The 22,975-nt window shown below is 43.5% G+C and overlaps 1 protein-coding gene across 1 annotated transcript in view; it reads left to right on the forward strand.

Annotated features, from left to right (window-relative positions):
* GCC88 (GRIP and coiled-coil domain containing 88 kDa) overlaps nt 1-22,975 on the forward strand; it is a 25,429-nt gene continuing 2,454 nt past the window's right edge. Inside the window, exons 1-14 of the mRNA XM_050180292.3 lie at nt 1-668; nt 996-1,095; nt 4,041-4,210; nt 6,715-6,960; nt 8,741-8,899; nt 12,227-12,376; nt 13,571-13,690; nt 14,334-14,492; nt 15,382-15,484; nt 16,961-17,112; nt 17,924-18,055; nt 19,194-19,442; nt 21,096-21,212; nt 21,863-22,026. Of these exons, the coding sequence (XP_050036249.1) occupies nt 999-1,095; nt 4,041-4,210; nt 6,715-6,960; nt 8,741-8,899; nt 12,227-12,376; nt 13,571-13,690; nt 14,334-14,492; nt 15,382-15,484; nt 16,961-17,112; nt 17,924-18,055; nt 19,194-19,442; nt 21,096-21,212; nt 21,863-22,026 (2,018 nt within the window). The 5' untranslated portion in view covers nt 1-668; nt 996-998. The remainder of the gene's footprint in view (nt 669-995; nt 1,096-4,040; nt 4,211-6,714; nt 6,961-8,740; nt 8,900-12,226; nt 12,377-13,570; nt 13,691-14,333; nt 14,493-15,381; nt 15,485-16,960; nt 17,113-17,923; nt 18,056-19,193; nt 19,443-21,095; nt 21,213-21,862; nt 22,027-22,975) is intronic.

Genomic DNA, 22,975 nt, shown 5'->3' on the forward strand with positions numbered 1-22,975 from the left:
GGTCATAGGTGATTGTTGTTTTTTAGTATTGATGTGCAGACACTTGTGATATCGTCAACTGCATACAATGCATGTTTTTGGTTACACAAGCGAGTGTATATTTTTACAGAGGTGGCATTGTACTTCAGAGGGGATATATTGGAACGTGGTCGGAATTATTCGGCACACACTAGCTAATAGGCCGTGTAGAAACGCTTCCCTATAAAATGTTCTCAGATTATTTTTTGTAACGTCACGGACACCATGTTGTAAGTTTAAGTCGACGCCCGAGTACTCGATAACGTCTCGTAACAAATCGGATCTCAAAAGCTATGCCATAGAAAAAAGGCTATGCTCTTTCGTGTTGCATGCGGCGGAAGCGATTGCAGGAGACTTGACATCGAGCCAGCGGTCAGTCAGAATAAGTCAACACCAGCCAATGCAATTGCATTTATTGTGTGCCAAGGGTAGCCAATCCAATCCCCGTTTTTTGTTGTATTCGTTGTATTCGTTGCAGTTTCGGGCTTTTGCTATTCGTTGCTGTGCTTTACCCCAATAGAGATCGTGTCGTTTTGCGTGATCAACTGGCGACATGACAATATGTGAGATTTTGCAGCTGTCAGGCGACCGTGTAGCCGAATATTCGCTTTCGAGCGTAAGCACATTCAGCTGAACAGACCGCGTCTCAGGTAAGCCAAGTTATTACCTACGTGACACCGTTTTGTTTTGATGTCGCTGTTCTGAGAACGAAACCAGACGAAACGAGCCACAACATTCTCATCGCGCGATCTTGTCTTTTAGCTTTGAATTTCATTACCTCTTGTCTCCTGCGATTCAGTTTTCGCAGATATGGCTTCAGAAGGCAGCCCGCACGTAAGGCATTTGACAGTTGGGCGGGCGCATACACGTTGCTGTTGAAATCTGTATCTAGCTAACTGATGCTGCTCGACCTTTTGATCGCGGATTTCAAGATTTTGCGCTAGCATGCGCGTGACTACTGTCGCATTCCTTTCCAGGAAATGGCCGCCGTACCGGACAAGGCGAACCGTAGGGAGTTGTGCGAAATTATCTGCACGCAAAAAGAAAAACTCCAGCGCTACGAGGCCCGGCTCGGAGGTAGCGCTGTCACCTTGATCTGTATATATTACGTGTACTCACCTGTCTGTCAAGTGATGTTCGCAATAATGACCTCCGTGACACTTTATGACTTCTTAACGTGCAGTTTGCTCAAAAAATCAGGGTTTGTCTAACTTGTCAATCCGGATTATCTGTTTGAAAAGGTGAGCTGTCTCGCGGCGGGTGCAACCGTGTGCTATGCATTTGAATTGAAATGATAACGGGGCCGCGTTCATCGTGCCAGTAGTTATTCACAACAGTATAAGGCAAGTCGCAGCGCCAAGACAACAGGGGCCGCGTGGTTACAAACACTATAGCATCTCGTAAAAATAATTTAGTGCAATCAAAAAGTGAAGCTGTGATTGACACAAGTTCAGAAGCCACAGTGAAAGTCTCGGAGACAGTAGCTTAGGACGCTGTTATAAGCTCTGAAATTTCCCCCGTGCTTTAGACAAATAAAGACGAAAGCCAGTAATTGGAATTGAATCAAATAATTTCCCTTTCTCAAGAGTATTGAGAACCATGTGGAAGATTAGACATTGTAGAAAGTAGGATAATATTCTTTGAAGTGCAGCAAAGTAAAAGCTAGTGTATTTAACTGGATCCATATATTGTAGTAGCATGTAAGTGGAACAACTACTGAAAAGTCGTAACAATATTTGCTTTGTTGGAAATAACATTAATTTAGTAGTGCAAGGCTGCAAAGCATGACTGCAGGCACATAGAAAGTGCAATGAGGTGCGTCTAGATGCCAGTCTTGGTCTGCGCTCCCCTTTGCAAGATATAATTTGAAAGTGAGTTCACTTTAATTATTACTTTGGTTTCGGTTTATTAATCTTTAAATACAATGAATGGGTAAGAGAGATGTGGGTCCCAAAGTCAGACTGCAGGGGGTCCCTCGGTTAATAACAACAATGGAGGCGTGTATGAAAGATGAGGAAGCTTTAAACAAACACAATTGCTTAAAATACAACATAGAAAAATTTACCCTTTAAAGATGGCACATAGAAATACCCCATTTAAAAAAAAATTTTTTTGATCTAAATTTGCTAAATACGTTGAAAATAAGCATAATCAGCAAAAATAATATAATTTGCTGAAACTTTTTGGGCAATTGTGGTAAAACTCCAGGCCAAAAACTGGAAGTGGGCTTCACTCTAAGCCACCTAAGGCTTCATTTGGAATTTGTGCAGATAGCTGTCACCACATGTGAACCATAGGTGTACATCACATTTGCTTTGCAAGGTGTGTGTGACACCACCACAGCCGGAGACCTAGCACTGGTCTGTCTCCTCTGACTGTGCTTTAAAGAGAAAGCGAATCTCATGCCAAACTTATTCTACTTCGTCCTGTGTTCCTGCTCTAAACCAACAAATAATGCTTACTGCCCATCGTTAAGTGTTGGCCGGAGACATTTAGCCAGGAACTTCGTATTCGGTACTGAAACTCTGCAAGAAAACAATGTTTTGCTGGTATGTTGCCTGTAAGCAACACCGATCAATAAAGTGTTAAAGCTTCACAATGTTGCATGTAGCATTTGTGGGGCAAAATATTGGCTCCACAAAAGTAGTAGAAATGAGTGGCATAGCCTGTGCCATACACACAAAAGGATTAGTATAATTCCTTAAATTTTAATGCCATTTGCACTATACTATGTGGAAATACTTAATGGCATTAAAACTTAATGCGACATGCAGTTTAGTGCATTCTTGCAGCTCGTTTGGCTGTTGAATCCATACTCTCACTTCTAATGTTAGTGGTTACAGCTGCACACTATCAACACATTTCTGAAATAATTCTACATAAAATATGCCTATCAATGTTTTTTAGCATCACTTCTTGCACTGCCACCTAAATAACTATTTGATCATATTACAATTGGCAAAACATGAGCAAGGCAGTGAGTGGTTCACAAGGAAACGGTTATAAAAGGTTACATTAGGAAATGTAAGGTCCTAGACTTCTAGCAACATATCATCTACATGGCATGGGTATAAGATAAACCATCAGGCAACAACAAAAAGAGAGGCATTTTTGACCAAAGTTATTCAGAGCTATTGTGCAAACTATTGCCTTCTCATATTAACTTAGTGATGTCATTTTTCACACTTAAAAGGAGTGAAAGCAGATTTTCTGCTGAAAACAAGAAAAAGAAATCATGATAGGTACCTTGCACTGGCCAGGAGGTACTGTGACACTTGTATTTATCACCCTAGTGTCGCCAACAGTGGCTGCGAGGGATGCAAAGAAAATGAAACATTAAAAACGACAACCCATGCTTCGCAGTTTGTCTTAGTGTTTGCTTTGCCAGGCTGAAGTTCATGAACTTTCGTGCTCCTAATCTGAGTCCTACGAAGCATACACACTTAGGCATTTTCATATCTTGGACACATTTGCCTCACAACAAGCGATTGGCAACATCATGTCAAGTGGTCATCACATCCCTCCCATTATGCCTCTTCCGCCACAGCTTGCAGAATAAGCAGATACTCACTTGCCAATATTTTTGCAAGTTATGCACTCACTCGTACTTATGTGCACTCACCCCCTTTCGCACTCATACTTAACAAGATCACATGCGTTCACAGGCACTTCTATTCACACTTACTGGCACCCACTCACACTCATACAGGCATCCACTCCCACGTTCATGCCCACATAAACTCAAAGTCGCCATCATGGACTTTCATTGTATAATAATGTTAACCAGCACTCACTGCCATTCATACTTACGTCCACTCACTCCATTTGTGCCTCGCTAATGTTTTATATCTCGCTCCTGTGAAATGAGTGGGGACCAAGTATGAATCCGTGTACTCGGGAGTGAGTATGCCAATCTCTATGTATTCCTCTCGCTAGACTGTCAGTTCTGGCATTGCTGTCAGTTGTGGAAATCTTCAGTGCAAAGTGCCAACTGCAATAATAAAGGGCCGTCCTGGTTTCAGACCTTGTTCGTGCCTACAAAAGTCTGCAGAAAGAAAAGGATGCCCTCGAACTGAGCGTGAAGGCACTGACGTCATCAAAAGCCAGCGAAAAAGCCCGTGCAAGCTCGTCAAATGAATCCTTGACTGGAAAGGAACGTGAAAAAAAGTCAGAACCAAGTTCAGCATCAAAAGTAAGTAATCATAGACGTCATAATGCATAAGTGCATGTTCATTTTCTCGGAACACGTGTCATGTTTGTTCAGAAATTAGTTTCGTGTCTTTGTTGTTGAGCACAGTCACTTAATTAATGACGTTTTGTAAACATCTGCATAGTTACGAACATCACATCTTTATTGTGCGGAAGTTTATTAGCACTTTAGTATGATGCACATAGAAAATTTTAAGAAATCAGTGTCTTTTTATTGTTTTGCTCATGAACGCTAAAGTATTGTTGTCCATTCTTCATGTGCCAATTGCAATATGTTTATCAGCTATGTTTAGTTCTTTAGTCTTTACCACGTTTTGTTGCAATTTATTCTTTGCTTTGTTCTTTGCCTTTTCATTATGAATCTTTATCATTGTGCTTTCTGAACTTTTTTTTTTTTACATGTGACATCTGCAATGTGCCTGTGTCCGATGTGGCTGTGTGCAACACGGCTGAGTGCTTTTGTTTTGGCGTATAATAATCTATGTTTTTCATTTACACAAATTTATGCAAACTTGCAATTTTTATGCTTGTTCTTCTTCTGCCAGAAGAAAAACTGTAATGCCCACTGTAATACTTGAACGGGCGCTGCGGGTAATAAATAAATAAATAAATATAAGGTGTTTGATCATATGGCTTGTTTTCATAAAGTGTGTGGTGCAGAGTAATCCTATCTTTAAAGTCAGATTTCACGCGAAGAGCTTTTGGGGAAGCGCTATATGCAAATTCTTTTTTATGGAGTGAATTCATTTGATCTGTCACTTTAGATGCAATGATATGAACCACAAGTCTGTGCTACGCATGCCTTGCCTCACAGAGTTTGTGCAACATGCTGAAAGCTCTAGGTCATGTCAGCTAACCACAAACAAAAACTGGGGCCATATTCTTGGTGGATCACCCTTTGCAAATGCTTTCAGTCTTGCAAGATTTCGCGTAAAATGTGCTGGATGCATCGGCATCTATGGGTGGCCTGACAACTTGCTTGGGACTGTGCCAGGAATACTGTCATCTGTAGGCACAAATGCGCTCAGCATTACTCATGCAGAATCTCACGGAAGTGAAAGTATTTCTAAAATGCGATGAACTAAGGGTACGGCCCCTAGAAGTATGCTTCTAATCCTCCCATGCTGCAAAACAACAATTGAACAGGAGAATTGCAAACGGATCAATAGTGCAAGGTGGGCAAGCCTTCTGGTTTTCTGAGCCAGTTCTTATTCCTGGGTAACTCTTATGACAAATCACTTCTTTGAAAGCCCTCAAGGTGGAGGAAGGTTCGTAAAAGGGAAAACTTTTATCCAGCTAACTGTAACTACAAAGGAAACCCATACAGGTTTCTTGTAAAGAAATCTTCGCAGTTGAAGAAAATTCATCTTATTTTCGGGATCGTACCCGAGACCAAGACCTTTCTAGTGTAGTTCTACCATCTGAACTAACCAGGAGGCTAGCAAGTTGCACATAGAGGCTGAAATAATCAACAACTCAAAGCACTGACACTGAACATGTAAATCAGTTCTGCGGAAGCCCGCAAAGTGGAGGAAGGTTCATGAAAGGAAACATTGTTGGCCTTGCTCTGCTATCTGCTAGTTAGCTCAGATTATAGAGCATCACCCTAAAAAGGGATTTGTCCTGGGTTCAGTATCCAGACTAGCATGAATTTTCTTCAACTGTGGGACTCTAATTTTGGAAACCTGTATGGGTTTCATTTGAAGTTTTATGCTACGGACAAGTGGATGATTAAAACTTCTTTCTGGGCGAGTTGGTGCATACTTGACATAAAAATTGTTACAGCGCAATCACATGCAACCACAAGTATGAAGGATGGAACACAGCGCTTGTGTTCCGTCCTTCATACTTGTGGTTGCATGTGATTGCGCTGTAACAATTTTTATGTCAAGGACAAGTGGATGACTCATCAGTTTTCGCTTTCGTGATTAACAGGATGCACACCTTTTCATTGCAATATGCAAAGCTGATGAGACTGCATATAGGCTTTCTCATGAAACGTTCAGTGGCCGGGATCGTGTTTGCTGCTGCACTCTGGCAGCATGTACTGGTAGAACTAAATAGGGTCAAGCCACCCACACAATTTGCAAGATTCTATTGTGTTGTATTATGCACCAAGCAAGATCTCAAAAGAAAAAGTAAAGGCGTGCAATGTTGCCACTACCATTGAAGAAGCTGATTATATACCACACAAATAAATACTTCTGAAATGCTCTCACCCAAGTGAAACTTGAGCATAAAAACCAGACAAAGATTAAAGTTGCATACAGAATTCATATGCCTTCCTAAAATTCTGTCTCTTTTAAAGGATATATCTTTACTAGCTAGCCGAAATTTCAGTTCATCCTCCAGCTTTCTTGAAATTGCACTCCTTCATCTTAATTTCTGTCTCGTGAAAATGTCTATAGAGTACTGCTCATTGTGCCCTAGACAGGCTGCAATTAATGTAGATTGAAGTTCCAGCACCTCCCAATGTCCACCTTGCAGGCTGATGCGCAAGAAGATGAAAGCTCCCCCAGTGATTCCGCACAGAGTGATGCTTCTGAAGACCATGTGGCTGCGCTGTCTCAGGCACTGTCTACGCTCTCGGAAGAGAAGGCCCGCATGGAGGCTGCCTTCCAGGCAGACCGTAAGCGACTCATCCAGGAGAAGGAGGCTGCGCTGCGCCAAGTCGAGGAAGTCCAAAGAAACACAGAGGAGCAGGCCACTTCTCTGGAAGCCAAGATGACTGAGGTGAGACGAGGAGGCAAATCAGGAAGTCTCATGGCAAAACTTAATAGAACTTTTGACATGGGCAAAGGACTGGTACTCCTGAAGATGATCATTTTGAATGTGTAACACCTCACAAATGAACAGGAGTGTTTCTCCCAAACCCGACGGCGTCCCCACGTGGTATGTGCTTTGTATGTGCCACATGGGAACTTAGTAGTGTAACTGATTGGGCTTGTTATTGTTGAATCATTTTGTGTGTAAAGTGCGAACGTTTAGCGGAGACACAGAAACAAAACACGAGGATGAGTGCTCACTTCCAACTGCTGATTTATCTTTAAGTGACATAAGCACAGGACCTCGAAAACCGGAAAGAACATGTAAACATGTTGAAGAAAACAAGAAAGCATGAGAATGTAAAGTATCATTCATCACTGTGTGCACTTGCCTGTGCATTAAAAAAACAATTCTTTGTTAGACGGTGCGGTGGAGGGGCTTTCTGAAAAATCCTCCTCACATGCCATCAATGCAGCTTCAGCACGATAATGCGGGTGCGTTCATCTTTATGACTCGTGGTGACATAAGCACACTCAAACATCAAAGAACACCCGCAATCCACATGGGAAACGACACCCACACAAGAAATTGCCGCCATGGGAGTAGCCTAGGCAAATAAAAAGACAACACGGCACCATGTCGTCTTTTTTTCTGCCTTTTGTACGTGTTTGTTTTGCACTGTGTTGCACATTCGAAATTAATCCCAGCCAACTCATCCGTCTCACTACCTTGCTTCATTATGTCTCTTGAAGATGTCCTAGCAGTGCTAAGAGTGGGACACAGCAGAAGCAGGGCGACACATGCACACAGACACTGCAGTGTTGCAGTGAACTTTGCACTGATTATGACCAATTCTTGCTCGGCTCAATGAAACTGAACCATGTCCCATGTAGGAGAATGCCTAATGAACGTCGTTTAATCAAGGTGAGTTAACTTGCGCTTCAAGGTGTCTCAATAACGAAAAAGATGCAATGTTGGAAATAGATCCAAGTGCACAAACTTGAGCACGTGTGCATGTGCACTTATGAGATGAGAGGCTTTAGTATATTTTCTCTTGGGAAAAGTCAGGAAATTGTAGTTGAGTCATGGACAACAAGAGAGGTCAGCTGAACTGGTCAATACATCATCAGTATGACCATTTGTTTCAACGTTCATGTGTTTTTAGTGCAACATACTATGTATTATTGCACTGTAAACTTTTCCACATGAACTTGTTAACTTGAACAACAGGAAATGTTGATTACAAATGGCCCAACATTTTACACCTGATGGATTTTTTGTTCATTTGAGTCTCCTGCATACCAGAAGCAAGGTTTGTGAAACGGAAAAGTACAGAAGCCAACTTGCGAATTGCTCCCATGGATAATGATGCTTCTCCCATTCTCAGTGATATATATATATTTGTGTGTGGGGGGGGGGGGGGGGGGGGGAGATAAGGAAGGCCAGACAGCAACAAAAGCCTCTTGAGGCATATATGAGCTACTAGGATATGTTTTTCACTGTCAGGTTATGTTTAGTTTGTGTTTAGTTGTCCTATGGAACTTTTCTTAAGATGAAGGGTCATTTGCAGGTCCAGCACTTATCCTTCCTGATATTTTCTTTTATGCGCTGGTACTGCACCTTGCATTTACAAAATATGTTCTGCAGGAAACAGCACTCAAGGCATGCTTGGAAGCAGTCAAATATGTGTAGCTTATTGCATGTTGGTAACCACATTGTGCTGCCATCTGTGCTTCTGCTCTTGCAGCTGCGATCAAAGTTGCGCGAGGAGCAGCTGGCTCGTGAGCAGGAGCAGAGTGACCATGCAGCGATGCTGAGGGAACTTCAACGCCTGCTTTCCGAGGAACGAACTCTTCGTGAGAACTTGGAAGACAAGCTTGAGGAAGCCACGAGGAAAGCTGCTCAGGTAAGTGCACCTGTCCTGTTGTCCTTTTCTTGTGAACAGAAAACCAGCGAAACAGACACATACAAAAGGGAAATAGTGGACAGTACGAGCACTGAACTTAAAACTGCTTTAAGTTCAGCACTCGGCCTGTTCACAAGTACCATATCTTCAGGATAATAGTCTGCATGGGGCCAACTTGGGTTTAAAATAAAAAGTTTTTCTTAGGTATTCTGCACCCACTGTATATTCCACAGGGACAAACTTCGGCCGAAAATAGGTTTTTTACCTCGTTTGCAATAAGTAAACAGTAGGTAAGCGAAAATTTTATACAGAAGTCAATTTTAAAAGCCGTCAATATTAGGAGTGGGTGAATATTCAAAATTTTGAATGCAAATCGAGTATTACGCAAGAACGTATTAGAAAAGGAACTATGTATTTGGTAATCTTAAATATTTGGAACTAACCAAACATTTCACAATAATCAACTGTTGAACTCTTGTTACTGTTCCCCGTCTGCTAGACAAAGTATCATAATTTATCAGAAGTAAAATAACGACAATAGCTTCCAAAGGAATGCAGAAACAAAATTTATAATGCAAGTTTCATTTTCTATTCTGTGGCGGAAGCTTACATTACAAGCTGCGAGTTTTGCTGTCATTTACTGTTTCTGGCAGTCTCGTCATGGAACTTTTTTATCTTTTACACTACAACCAGTGATGTTTTCATGCAAGAGGCCATTTTACATGTACTGTGGGGATGCGTGACTCTCACGCCTCCCCTGAGATCTAGTTTTCCCGCATAGCTCGTCTCCTGCAGGGCGGCTTCGCCCGCGGCGTTCGGAGTGGTTGAGGTGCAGTGCGGGAGATGGCGCGAGTGTCGCGCTGCTGCGGGGTTACTTGGGCGCCGAAAGGGAAGGCGCTTGCTCTTTGGGTTCGGGAAGCGAGCGGGACGGACGTGCCGCCCGCGCGTGCGCCGACCATGCTTCTGCGAGACCGTCTCGCGTGGCCGCCTTGGACACCGTTGGCGTGACCGAACACGCGAACGACCAGGCGTTGGGATCCAGCATGGGGCGAACATCTTCGCTCGCAATGCGGTCGCGGTAAGTCGGACTTCTAGATTTGTCGCGCACCCATCGGCATGTTTTGGGGATAGCAACTCGGCTAGCAGGCATTGATCTATGAAAGGTGCAATAAATGCCCTTGTGATTGTTTGCACTACTGTGTTGTCGTTCCTTTGTCCCCAAGAGTACGGAGGAGAACCCCATATCTCCCACAGTACTTACACAAGTCCTTTAGCAGCTTTTTGTTTTTCTTTTTCCAGAAATTCTGATCATTTCTTAGTAACCATTTATTAGCGTTTTTAAAGCTCCATTGTGGCCATTAATTCTTGGAAAGCTTGTTTGCAACCAGGCTACAGAGATGTTAAGAGGCTATGCGTCCAGTTTTTTAATGACTATTAGTGATCTTGTCTTTAAAACTTATTCTTTGTCCCTGATAGTTGGTTGCCTTTTTAGACTTGTCAGTACAGAGGTGGTACTTATATTTATACATAGAGAAATATCTTCATGTAAATACATACATGCGTCTGCATGTGACTATTCGATATGTATTCATACTTGGTATTCATATTTGATTCGTATCCGAAAAAATTTATATTCACCTACCTCTAATGCATATCACTCTCGTTGAGGCTGCCAAAACAAAACAAGTCAAGCACGTTGGATTAAGTGAGCCTGAATGCCTTCATCGCCTTCACAATCTGTAGTTCTTGCACACGCTTGACCACTCTAAGCTTAAGCGATGCCATGAAGGCTCTTCAATGTCATCTTAGCTGTTGTGTTTTGCATGTATATGAAGTCGTTTATGAATGCAATACTCATTTTGCAACAAGGTTTAGCACATGTTATCACAAGTCCAAGTATAGAAAAACAGTGCCACCATATATATACCAGAAATAATTTTTTTTTCTCAATCTAAATGTGAAAACATGTCGAGAAGAAGCACTGCTAATGTAAATAAAGAATATTGTGTGGAAACCTTTTCAGCAATAGGAGGAAACCCTAGACAGAAAACTGGAAGCTGGCTACACCCCAAGCCACCTATGGCTTTATTTGTAATTTGTACAGACAGCTCTTGTCACATGCGAAACATAGATGTACATTTCACTTGCTTTACGTTCATGTTTGTGAGTAAAATTATGGATAGTCTGCTCCCATAAATAGTCTGCACCCCACAAAATTTCAACTCTTTAACTTGTATAGTCCATAAAATACAGTCTGTACCAACTAGGCCAGCAAGAAGCCCTGCTGAATGCCTTTTTCTTATGTAGTGTTTGTGGGGGTGCTTTTTAGTTTTAGCATACCTGCCAACTTCCCCTAAGTTTTCCTAAAGATATCGAATTTGGGCCTATTCTATGATCTTATGAAGGTTCCGACAACTTTCACGGAAAATAAATTGCTTTTGTGAAAAAGCTTAAATGGTGTTAGAACAGTGCAGGATTTCAAAAAAAAAAAAAAAAAGAAATCCATGCGAGAAAGAAATTGATGGTACCTGGGCCGCCCTCTTGTGGCAGCACAAGATGCCATAGGCTAGAGGAGTACTTGCTTTGAACAAGTTTATTAAGACCCCCCCCCCCCCCCTTCCTTTTTCATGTTTGCAGGATTTTTGCTAACTTAAAGTTCACAGGTTGACAAGTATGGTTTAAGCATACGTACGTGTGCCTTAGACTAGGCCTACAAAGCAGGTCTCTGGGCAGTTCGTTCTTCAGCTTATCTTTTTGACGAGCTCATTTTGTATTGCCACGAATATGTGAGCTGTCTTGCGTAATTTCATACGTGGCAGTGCACTTTGTGTTATATAGTATTCAGGACTGCGCTACTAGTATCAGTTTATTTATTTAATTTAAATACCTCTTATTTAGAGACATTACATGAGGGCATTAACTTAGACTGCTTGATGAGTAGCAGTATAGCAGATGATCGAGTGAGCTGGAGTGTCAAAACCTAACGATATCCTGCTCCCACATTTCCCACTGTCTGCATTGTGATCGCACTACACATGCACATCCTGGCAGGCAAAACCAGAAGTGATTCATAGAACAGCTATTATTGTGGGTACTCCAAAGCTCGCCAGTACTTCTTGTGGGCTTTCGAGGTGCAGGAAGTTCATTTAGCGCAGAAAAAAAGAACAAAGAAGAAACAAGAAAACCTAAAATGTCATGCCAGTACATTCTTTTTAGGTCACAAATAGTACAGGTATGGCCTTGACACATCAGCAGTGCCCTGGCCATCCACTGACACTGCCATAGACACATCCATGTTCAGTGACTGCACAAATAAAAACCTTGCAGGCAGACTTGGCGAAGGAGTACGAGACCAAAGTCGAGAAACTGACTCAGGAGTTGGACGAGGTGCGCAAACGACTGCTTGCATCAGAGGAAAAGTTGAGGCAGCCTTCCCCACTGCTTCTCAAGCTGCAGCAGGAGCTGGTTGAGGTCAAGGTAAACATGCAAAAACATTAAGAGCTTGTTTTTTTATGCTTTTGGTTTCATGAGGAACTATCTGTGATGGAAAGGAAACTGTTTGACTCTATTGCTCTGCTGTGTCCCACTGAATGACCAAAATGTTTATGGAACTGTAACTAAGAATGTTAAATGTCTGGTTGATTGCTAGATTGGAGAAGCATGTGTTAATGTTCGGTATAATTGTCGTGCCAGTATGTGTGGTCTAATCGTCTTTTTGTCATCCATTCTATTTTGTGCTAGTAGCATGTTTCACCTGTCAGTTTTCATAGTTGCAGGTGATACTGAAGTCACTTGGTTAAACTCCCGCATTGTCATTCATTCAGCTGTTTAATGAAGGATGTCTTCGGAGCTAACATTTCAATAAAGGGGCTTGTCTTCGTCAGGGCTGCAACTTCTTTCCTTGGCAGTGTTTGTTGTTGCCCCGGCAGCAGTTGCTGCCCTCAAGAAGCTAAGTCTCTTTGTTGAACTGTTGCATAGGTGGGCATAGTGCGAACGGGAAAGCAAGATGAGGGGAAATTGAGACGGACACAAGCACTGATTTTCAACTAAGGCTTATTGCAATGCAGGCTGCCATTATACTATGGGTAAGATTTTCAACTAAGGCTTATTGCAACGCAGGCTGCCGTTATACTAGGGGTAAACAGCTATTACTAAAAGCCAGAAGAGCAAAAAGAGAAAGGAACACAATATGAAAAGATGTGGACAAACTGCAGGGGTGGCTGTTGTGGTGCGTTGGCATGTGGTCCATAATTTGTTGTTCACACTTGTATCCCCTTTTCCACATCTTTTCATATGTATGTTTCTTCCTCTGTTTGCTCCTGTGGTTTTGAGCGATAGCTGTCTACACATAGTGTAACGACAGCCTGCATTGCAATAAACCTTAGTTGAAAGTTAGCCCTTGTTTTTGCCCCTTCTTTCTCTCGTCTTATTTTCCCGTTTGCACTACACCAAGCTAAGGATTCATACCAACTAACCTGCTCGCATTGCTCACGAAACATTTCCTCCAGAGACATTCCTTGCACAACCATTGGTGCACTTTGCCTCCATCTTCCTGTGGACTTTGTCTCATAGATATGAGTAGCATCTGAAGTGGCACTCTAGGCTGTCACTTGAGGTAGCACATCCCGTTCCTTACTAAAGTCAGCATACTGCTCATGGTTTTGCCTACAGGCTCAACACCAGGCTGCACTGGAGCAGGAGAAGAAACGGTCGGGACATGCTCAGGCACGTCTGCACCAGCAGACGTCGGGAAGTGAGGCGCGGGTTGCTAGCCTGGAGAGCCGTCTACAGGTGTGTCTTGTCACAAGTTCGCACACTTACCCACTGACTTGCCATTTTAATTTATGTAAGGATTAAAAAGGCAGCATTGTTTGATTTTATCATGTGAAAGCATTGCAAACACAAAACATAAAAACACAGAAACAGGACAATGATAATCTTGTCCTTATGCCTTTGTGTTCAGCATTTATATTTCACAAAAAAAATTTTATGCTGCACTGAGGGTATACTGTTAGGTGTCATCTGGTTCTTCTCTGTAAACAAATGTTATTTTTTAAACATGCGATTGCCTAATAAATATATTCTGTATGCTATTTCTGTATTTCTGCACATGTGCTTCAGTAACCTTTTGTTTTAGTAGTGTTATCTTTGTGCCTTGTATTGCTCTGCACTGTTTCCAGGCTGTTTTCAATTAACTTACTACATGTTCCTCTGCTCACATATACAGATGTTCTTTCAAAATGGATCCCATCTAGCCTGTGGCTAGGTTTCTAAATGCAATGGTTTTGCTTGTGGTGATAAACATGATGCCAATAAATTAATTGTAAGTTTAATGCTCTTTGCACATTATATATAGCACTCTATACTCACATTCCTTTTCAGTTCTCCTTTGTCTGATTCATTTGTTGCTTTGTAACCCTGGGTCTTGCATTAGGAGCTGTCCCAGGCAGTGGGCACGTATGACCGGCTGCGCATGCAAGACCGTGCGGCCATCCAGCGACTGCGTGAGCGTCTTTCGCAGCTCGCCCAAGAGAATGCAGCTTTAGCAAGTGCTGCAGGCATAGGCGCCAAGGCTGCAGAACTGCCTTCCCAGGTAAGTGCTCACTATGCGTTGTGGTGGTACAGTGGCTTGCATTTTGACAGTGAAGCTGTTTACTTGACGAACCTGTATGAATGAGCTATATGCGTCGTCTTATAGGGGGGGGGGGGGGGGGGGCATCGTATAGTGAACAAAAAAAGATGGCGGCGCTGCATGGTCTCGTAGGAGGGGGGGGGGTTAACATCCGTAAAGTGAACAAAAATGATAACGAATGATAGTAAAGCGCACACATGATTTCACCACACGCCGCACGTGTTCAGTGAGGGAGTGCACCCGCGCTGGCCACCGTTGCTGCTGGCTGCGTCTGATGTGGTCTGCCCTTAATACAATAGCGCGGTAGTTATGGCAGAAAGACACGGAGATGTGCACCACAGTAACCGCCACGGTGTATAAGAACCGGATTGTGCATTGCAGAAGTCCTTCAAGTTTCACTGTGGCAAATTCCAAATTCAAGAGAATGTTTTTAGACGCGGAGTTTGGCCACAGTTGCTCGGTCTGCGATCGACAGCTTTGCTGGATAACCCACTACCATATGAATGGTTCGCCTGAAATGTTATTGTAAATGTTATTCTAAACACCATGGCTGTTTGTAGTAGCACAATGGGCTGCTCATGCTATGTAACAGAAGCAAAAATTAGCAAAATAACTGAATGTATTACTGTATTTGCCTAAAAGCAGAAATTGACTGTCAATCACTCTACCTTGCTAGTCGCATCATTTCTTGGTTTGTGACAGCATCAAGTCGCCAGTGTAAACTTGCCGCTCTGTTAAGCTACATGTGGCTGCCTCTTTGCATTGCAATTTTCAGTAAGGGCAGTTTCCTGTTGCCACGCAAGTACTCTTTCACCTCATTTTGCATGTTTGCTTCTACTTCGAACACCAGGACAGCAACCTGGACGTGAAGACCTTGCTCGACCGGTTTGGCAAGATGCGCCTGCTGCTGAAGGAGTCGAACCAGCGTGCTGAGAGGCCTGTTGACCTGATTGGTGAGGTGTTTCCTCGAACGTGCAGTAAATGCATAGTACATAAACGATGTGCCTTTGCACTTTTGCCTCGGCATTCCTTGTAGCCTCCGTATGTTGTTGTTTCACGTATGTTTTGTCGCACTGTAGGGCTACACTTTTAACCTGCACTGTCTACACAATGTAGCTAGTGTAGGAAGTCGCCTTTCTTATTTAGTCAGTGTAGAAATAGTGTTGCTCCGCCCACCGATGCGAAGTCATTTCTAATAGTAGGAGTGTAGCGTGAGAACTATACTTTCTACACTGCAGTTTTGGTGAGTGTAAACAGTAGACGACAGACAAGCAGACTGGCATTGCAAACGCATAGCACCATTTTGTCTGCGACTGTCAGTGTACATAAATGGCGACGACAGTGAAAGTTCGCTGCAGCGATGGTAGCGATTGCTGGCACGACCGTGTGTCATAGAGGAAGGTGAGCTAATTATCTAAGAAGATAAAAATATCATGCATATATGGTCATGCACTGTGCATTTGCAATGTATTTAGCTACAGTTTGACTAGATTTGTTGCTGAAAGGAAACTCATACATTGGCTTTCAGCTTCACGCAAAGGCATATACACGCAGCCAGTGGGTACGAAGTCAGGCACAGTGCAAAGTCAGGTGCTTTTCGTTTGCCAATGCAGAAGATAATGTGTAGTATGCTCTGATTGGCTACAGTCCTGTCAGCCAAGTGCAACACACTATGTCATAGCCTCTGCCTGGCACTACACTTGTCTGTATGAGCCTGCACGAAGTGTGGGCAAAAATTGCCCTAGTGACTTCCAGCCAGTGCAGGTTCCCCATAAAAATGACACAGAAAAATGCTAATATCTATGCTTGTAATGATGCAATGAACACTTGTTATTGGGCAATGTGTTGGAACGGAACAAGATATCGGAAACACCTGTAATCAAATGTGATGCACTTTGAGAACTGAAGCAAGGGAAAGGGGACCCGAGGGGCTCGATTTATTGTCGGTTAAAAATAATCTGAAGCCGACAGACAATGGAGCCAAGGAAAGCATAGGGGAAGCTAACTGTTCTATTTAATTGAAATGCAGGAATAACAAGGAAACAGGAAGTGAATGTGAATGGGAACAAAAATACAACTTGCTGCAGGTGGGAACTCAATGCACGTCTTGAGCATTGCATGTGTGATACTCTACCACTCAGATCACCATAGGCCACCACGGTAGCTCAATTGCAGAGCATTGCAGATGCAATGCAAGAGATGTGGGTTCAGCTCCCACCTGTACCAAGCTGTCGTTTCATGAACTTTGGTTTCCCTTTTCCTTGTTATTTCTGGATTTCAGTGAAAGAGAACGGTTATTTTCCCCTATGCTTTTCCTGAATTCTTTGTCTGTCAGTTTCATTGTGGGAACTAAAGCTGCTGTTGTGACATGAAGTGCTTGTTTAGTGCGGTAACCACCCAGCTCAGTTGTACTGTTTCACTGTGGACAGCATACTTCCGCGAGCTGGCAGAAGAGGAAGTTCTCGGCCTTCACGCCAAATGCCGAGAAGAGCTTCGCCAACTCAAGGATGAGTTTGAACAGTACAAGGCTCATGCCCATTCTGTGCTGCAGGGTACAGGCAGCCAAGGCAGCTACGCCAAGGTCAGTTTTTAAAGCTTTCTTTGCAAACCCTTCCGACTTTCCTGAATACGGCTGCTGGGTGCTGTTGCTGTCTTGCTGAATAGCTCATACTTAAAAAAATATGTAATTATGTAATTAACAGTGTGATTGAACCTCGCCATTAGACCACAATTACACATATGTGCTTCTAGTATGCCTACGACAACTAGCTCTTTGACATGATCACTGTGTGTGTTACATTGCATAGTACATGTGCGTGAGAGCACATGTACGTGCTACAGTTTCCTTTATTACGGCAAAGACACGGGATTGGAATAGGCAAATTTATAGCATTTGATTGTAAATCGGACAGCTGTTATGATGTAGAAAACACTCTGGGCACGGTGGCATTGTCTTGTTTCTAAGCGAGATATCTGGCAGCGTTTGCTTTGGACACGAGGAGTTCCTGTGAAGCAAGATGAGTGCTCTGAAACTGCCACATGAATTAACATTATGCTCATTTACCAACATGAGGTTTGGGCGAGGGGGCGCTGATGTGATTGTTTGAGTCTTCTTGTTGCTTTAAACTGAAGAAGTCTCTCGCAAGATCTTTCTTTTCTCCAGAAAGGAGATGAAAAAAAAGCAGATACTGACTGAGTAGCACATACGGTGGAGAATGAAAAGAAAAATATGCTGATATTTGACATTACAAAACCAGGAAGACAAAGAGAAGCTCTTTCCTGTCCTTGTTCTTTTCTTCCTTTGGTTTGCATCCTGACAACATTGCAATAACATGTAACCTGTTTCATCTGAAAGAGTTATGTGATGCAGCTGCTTCTGTCCTTGCCTCCAGGGTCAGGAGTCTTCAGCAGAGTTGGATCGGCTCAGGCAGCAAGTGAAGGACCTTCAGGGGCAGCTGAGGACACAGCGGGCTCAGTTCGAGGCGCAAGAGCAGATGAGCAGGGAGACTACTACAAAGCTCCAGGTCTCACATCGCGTACTTTCAGTGGATGCTATCGGTGGTGCATTTCCACATAAGCGGTTGTTGCTTTGAATACGAGCTAGAAATTTCTGTACCTGAAATTGTACTTGATATCCTTCCTTCGCACTGCCCCCCTCCTCCCTCTATTCATTTCTCCATTAGAACACACATGCCTTAACCCCTCCGTGTGTCAGTTCCTTCCCCTTAATCTTTCTCTGGTGGAAGAAGCCTCTCTTTGGAGCATACGGGCTGGGGCAACCCTTTCACCATCCGTCACCAAGGCCAGCATCTGGAGACCCTGTCCAAAGTGTGCTGCCTCGGCAGGTTGATTTGATTGAACCAAGTTTCTCCGCACCTTCTGCACCTATTCACGATGCGCTGCATCTGGGCCCTCTATTCTCCGAGGTACAGCAATGCACCCTGCACTCTGTCATTGATTGCACTGGGTCCAAGGCAAGGTGCTCCCAGTGTGCAGTGCACCCTTGAACATTGCGGCGGGAGGGTGCAGCCTGGCGCACCACAACTGGCACCGCCTACACCTTTTCATTTGTGGTGCCGTGTACCTCCTTTAATGAATTTAATGAATTTTAATGAATTAATGTACCTCCTTTAATGAATGAAACCTAGCATATACAGCAGACAATCGCCACCTTTTGTGGCTCCGGCCAAAGAATGAGGGCTACACAACAGAAAATTCCCAGAGCAGCAAAGCTCCAAATGAATAACCTCCATTATGTAGTGCCCTTAGTTCCCTTCCTTATGTAGTGCCTCCAGGCCTTTAAAGAGAAAATATAATGAAATGAAACAAAATGAACAGTTAATAGGCATTCGCTCATGGACAATAAGTTTGCTAAGCCAGTACTGCAATAATATCTATATGGAGGAGGGTTTCCATGCTATTATTGACATAAATGCTAATTTACATAAACTGCATAAATTATTTACATGCTGCAGGGCATCTGCATGAAAGAAAAAGAAGTGTGTTGTGCTATCGGTGAAGTTTAGCCTCCAGGTAATATAAGAAATTCATGCGGGTCATACGGAATTCTGTAGTACCAGTTCCCTCTTTACTTGTCAGAATTTTCTTCCTACCACCTCCCTCAGCCCGACCGCTCCGTTTTGTCTTTTTGTTCCCACGCAGCGTGCCCTGTCAGATGCGGACCTGCAACACGAGCAGGAGCGGCAGCGCCTGGAACAGCGTTGGAGCAGCAAGCTATCGGAGTTGGAGTCCCTGATGCAGGCGCAAAGAGACCGTTCACTGGCTCTAGTGGAGGAGAAGGATCGCGAGCTGCAGGCACTGCGCGCCACACTTGCCAGCTTGGAGTCCGAGAACCAACGCTACGACTGGCAGGCGCAGCGCGAAGCCGTCAGCAGCAGTGGCTTGGCAGTGGTGAGCACCACTTCCAGCACTGTCATTCTGACGAACATGACAGGCGGCATTTGTTTTTCTTTATTATTTCCTGCTGACACAAAGTTTGGCCTCTGATTAACTGATTAAAAACTGTTTCGAATTCCATTGTAGTAAGACAGATTCAATGGCTTTTTCTTTTCATGCATACGTCATGTCCAAATTTGAGACCTCAAAGTAGCATGTAACCATTGAATGTAACCATTGAAGCATTTTACCATTGAATGGAGGTGCAATGACAGCATTGCATCTCCATTCACACGAAGGAAAAATAAATGTACAGTCAGGAGCAATAGTCCAATTGGAGACCATGGCATTAGCAAGAAATTTAAATTTCTTCTAGTGAAGCTGTGCAACGTTGACCTGTCTTAAGTCACTACATTGGTCAAACAGGCACATGTTGATTGGACCGCTTGATTTTAGTCTGCATGCCGCAGCTGCGAAGAAACACATTTTTTTCACAGCATCTCTATCATGCAGACCCAGGAATTTCGAGCGGCAGACAACTATTCCTCTCTCCATTCACCCCCCCCCCCCCCCCAGACAACCACTTTGCCATTTCGAACAGTACATTCACCAATTCTGCATCTTTAGACGCATTAATGAAACTAATGCGAGCCAGCAATGCATCTTACCGTGATTGCCAAACTTAGCCAGGACAATTAAATACACAGCTCGCCGCTGTCAAAATGCACGCAGTGTGCACGCCAATGATTCAAATCTATGTCAGCCAATAGGAGCGCTTGTTTCTTTTGCTTTTACTTGTGCACAGTGAAATACGGCACTGTGGCTATCCCAAGCTCAGATCACTCCTCCTGACAATGGTCCCGAAATGGCGGTATATAGTCAACGGAAAGTAGAGTGCTCTTCAGTACGATGGAACCTCTCGACTATCCAATTTTTGTCAACACCGCTCTGAAACAATGTTATTTTCTCAACGTCTGCGTCACTTTTTTTTCCTGTATTTACCCACATGGTAAAGGAACACACGAGGTTCGAGGGAAAAAAGAATCGGAAACTTGCAGTGTGAGCCTACTGTTTCTGCATTGAATACAGAGTGGCGCTAGGTGTGAGGAGGGTAGTGGAAGATGGCAGGAGCCATTTTGGCATGGAGCAGGGAATAAAGGGTGGTTGTAAATGCGGCATGTGTGAGGCCATTATTAATAATAACAAAGTGTTAGTAGGGGATTGGACTGATGTGGTAGAAGCGAAAACAATACAAGTAATTTTGGACTCGGGTTTCTGTTACTCAGGATGCAGGTTCTGGAGCTCCTCAGTAGAGTTTTAGTGTTTTGAGTATTTCTGTATATGCAATGGCATTTACATAATACTAGTACCAAGTTACTGGACACTGGTAGCGACATCTTTTGATAGTTCATCTAACCGCAGTCTTATGGCACGTTTTCGTGTCCCGTGACTGTCCTTGTCAAAAAAACTTTTAAAAGGGCAACATATTCACGATTATGCCGCTGCTGAAAATGTACACTAGCAGCAAAGTAGAATACACTTGGTTACTGCAATAATAACTCGGAGTTTTTCTGGCTGAGCTTTCCGCCAACGTCTTGTAACCTGTTAGTCTGCAAATGGCAAGAAGGTTGTGGACAAACTGAAGCTCTCTATTTTCTGTCATTTCAGGATGTCTCAGGTGACCGGGACGGAAGCTCCGATGCTCAGGGCGATACCTTGGATCCCCTTCTCTCTGAGTTGCTGTCGAAGAATTTGGGCTTTGCTTCAAAGGACGGCAGAAGTAAGGTGGGTGGGCATCAACTCCGTCGTTCTGTTAAAGTGGCAGTAGCCTGTACTATTGTAACACCAAAATAACAAGGTCTGCGTTTGAATCGAGTAATTAAGTGCCAAATGAACCACGGGTGTGTTTGGAAGGTATTCTTTCTGCCTCTTTCTTTAATTTGACCCGCTGGATAATTAAATAAATTAGTCCCATCAAGGTAGAATTAACGGAAGTTGATCTATTAAAGGTCACTGTCAGTGCAGTCATTGATGCCCTCATCTAGGCATTACTCTAATCCTACTCGTCACTGTGATAGACTGCACTTGCTCTCCGATATGAATGTGCTTTATAATTATGGATAGTTCTCATCTGCCTATACGCAATCTTGTGTCTCTAAATATAGGGCTGTTAGGAACAGGGAGTTGAAGCTGAATGAAGAACTGTAATACCTCACTATAATGAATTATTGGATATCACAAAGTTAATCTAAATTGTTTCTTGCCAATGTTGACATTTTATGAATATTGGATATAACAAATTTATTCTCCTTATTTGATGTTTGGGGTCTCAGGTGCGCTAGGTAAGAGTGCCTCCACAGGTGCAACTTTGTTGAAATAATGTTTGAATGTACCCGGTGTCGAAGAAGAACGAGTGTTGGTACATTCTGCTTCAGGCCGAGTGGCAGCTGCTGCACTATGCCCAAGAGCTGGCCCGCAAGGATGCCGAGCTCCTGCGAACCCTGAGGGAGAAGAGGGATGTGGAGTCTGCGCTCAGGGACCTGCAGAGGTCGGTGCTACTCAAAGAGCAGAAGGATGCCCAGGAGAGGGAAGCACTGAGGTGAGGGATCATCCGAACACTGCTACCCAAAACGGCATTATTAGCTGGCCCAATGAGCACGACAACTCGAAGGAGGCTTTTTCTAAATCTCTGTGATGACTACTTTCCTTCAGCATTTATTTTATTGTTCCACAATGACATGATAATGATAGCTTTTGGCACAAGAACCAAAGGAACCCAACCAGCTACTGCTGTACAAATAAGAAAAGAATGTGACCATTTTGCTTGCAGCAGAGGTTGGAGTCTTACACAGCTTGGGCACTTCCATGTAGTGGGTATGAGACTGAAGTGCAAGAGGAACATGAGCTTATCTGATTTAGTTGAGCTATCTTGTGCCGACTACGACGAAGTGGAATGCAATGCAGGCCTTCTTAAGTTTTTTTAATAGAGAGTGCTGTACAGTGCAGTCCACTTATAACGATACCACATATAACGATACATTGGTTGTAACGATAGGTCGACATGAGAGTGTCATTTTATGCATTAGGTCTATGGGGAAAAAAATATTTATAACGATAGGTTATTCACCGCACATCTGATATAATGATAAAAATTTTGCCGTCTGGACGGCGTTTTCCGTGCCAAATAATCGTAACATTTGCGTTGCTTAGTTCCCTGAAACGAACGATGTTGAGACGAGGCGATGTTTACCTCCGTAAGTTCGTATCACCGTGCAGCGCGTCCCACCCCACCCGCGCACCGGAGAATAGCTGAGTAGGCGCAGCGCGCCACAACATGGCGCTAGCTGCTTCATGCGCGCTATCTAGTAGCGATGCGTCCGCCACAGTCGCTCCGAAAGAGAGAGAAAGAAAAAAAAGCGACAAGCAAAGCGGTGCGATGGCGCCCATCCCGCGTCTCTCTCTCTCTCTCAACCAACGGTTCAACCCGGTTCGAAGATGGCGCCGACAAAGCGCAAAGCTGTGTCGCTTGACACGAAGATGGATATTTT

This window comes from Dermacentor andersoni, chromosome 7 (assembly GCF_023375885.2).
Source record: "Dermacentor andersoni chromosome 7, qqDerAnde1_hic_scaffold, whole genome shotgun sequence".
NCBI lineage: Eukaryota > Metazoa > Arthropoda > Arachnida > Ixodida > Ixodidae > Dermacentor > Dermacentor andersoni.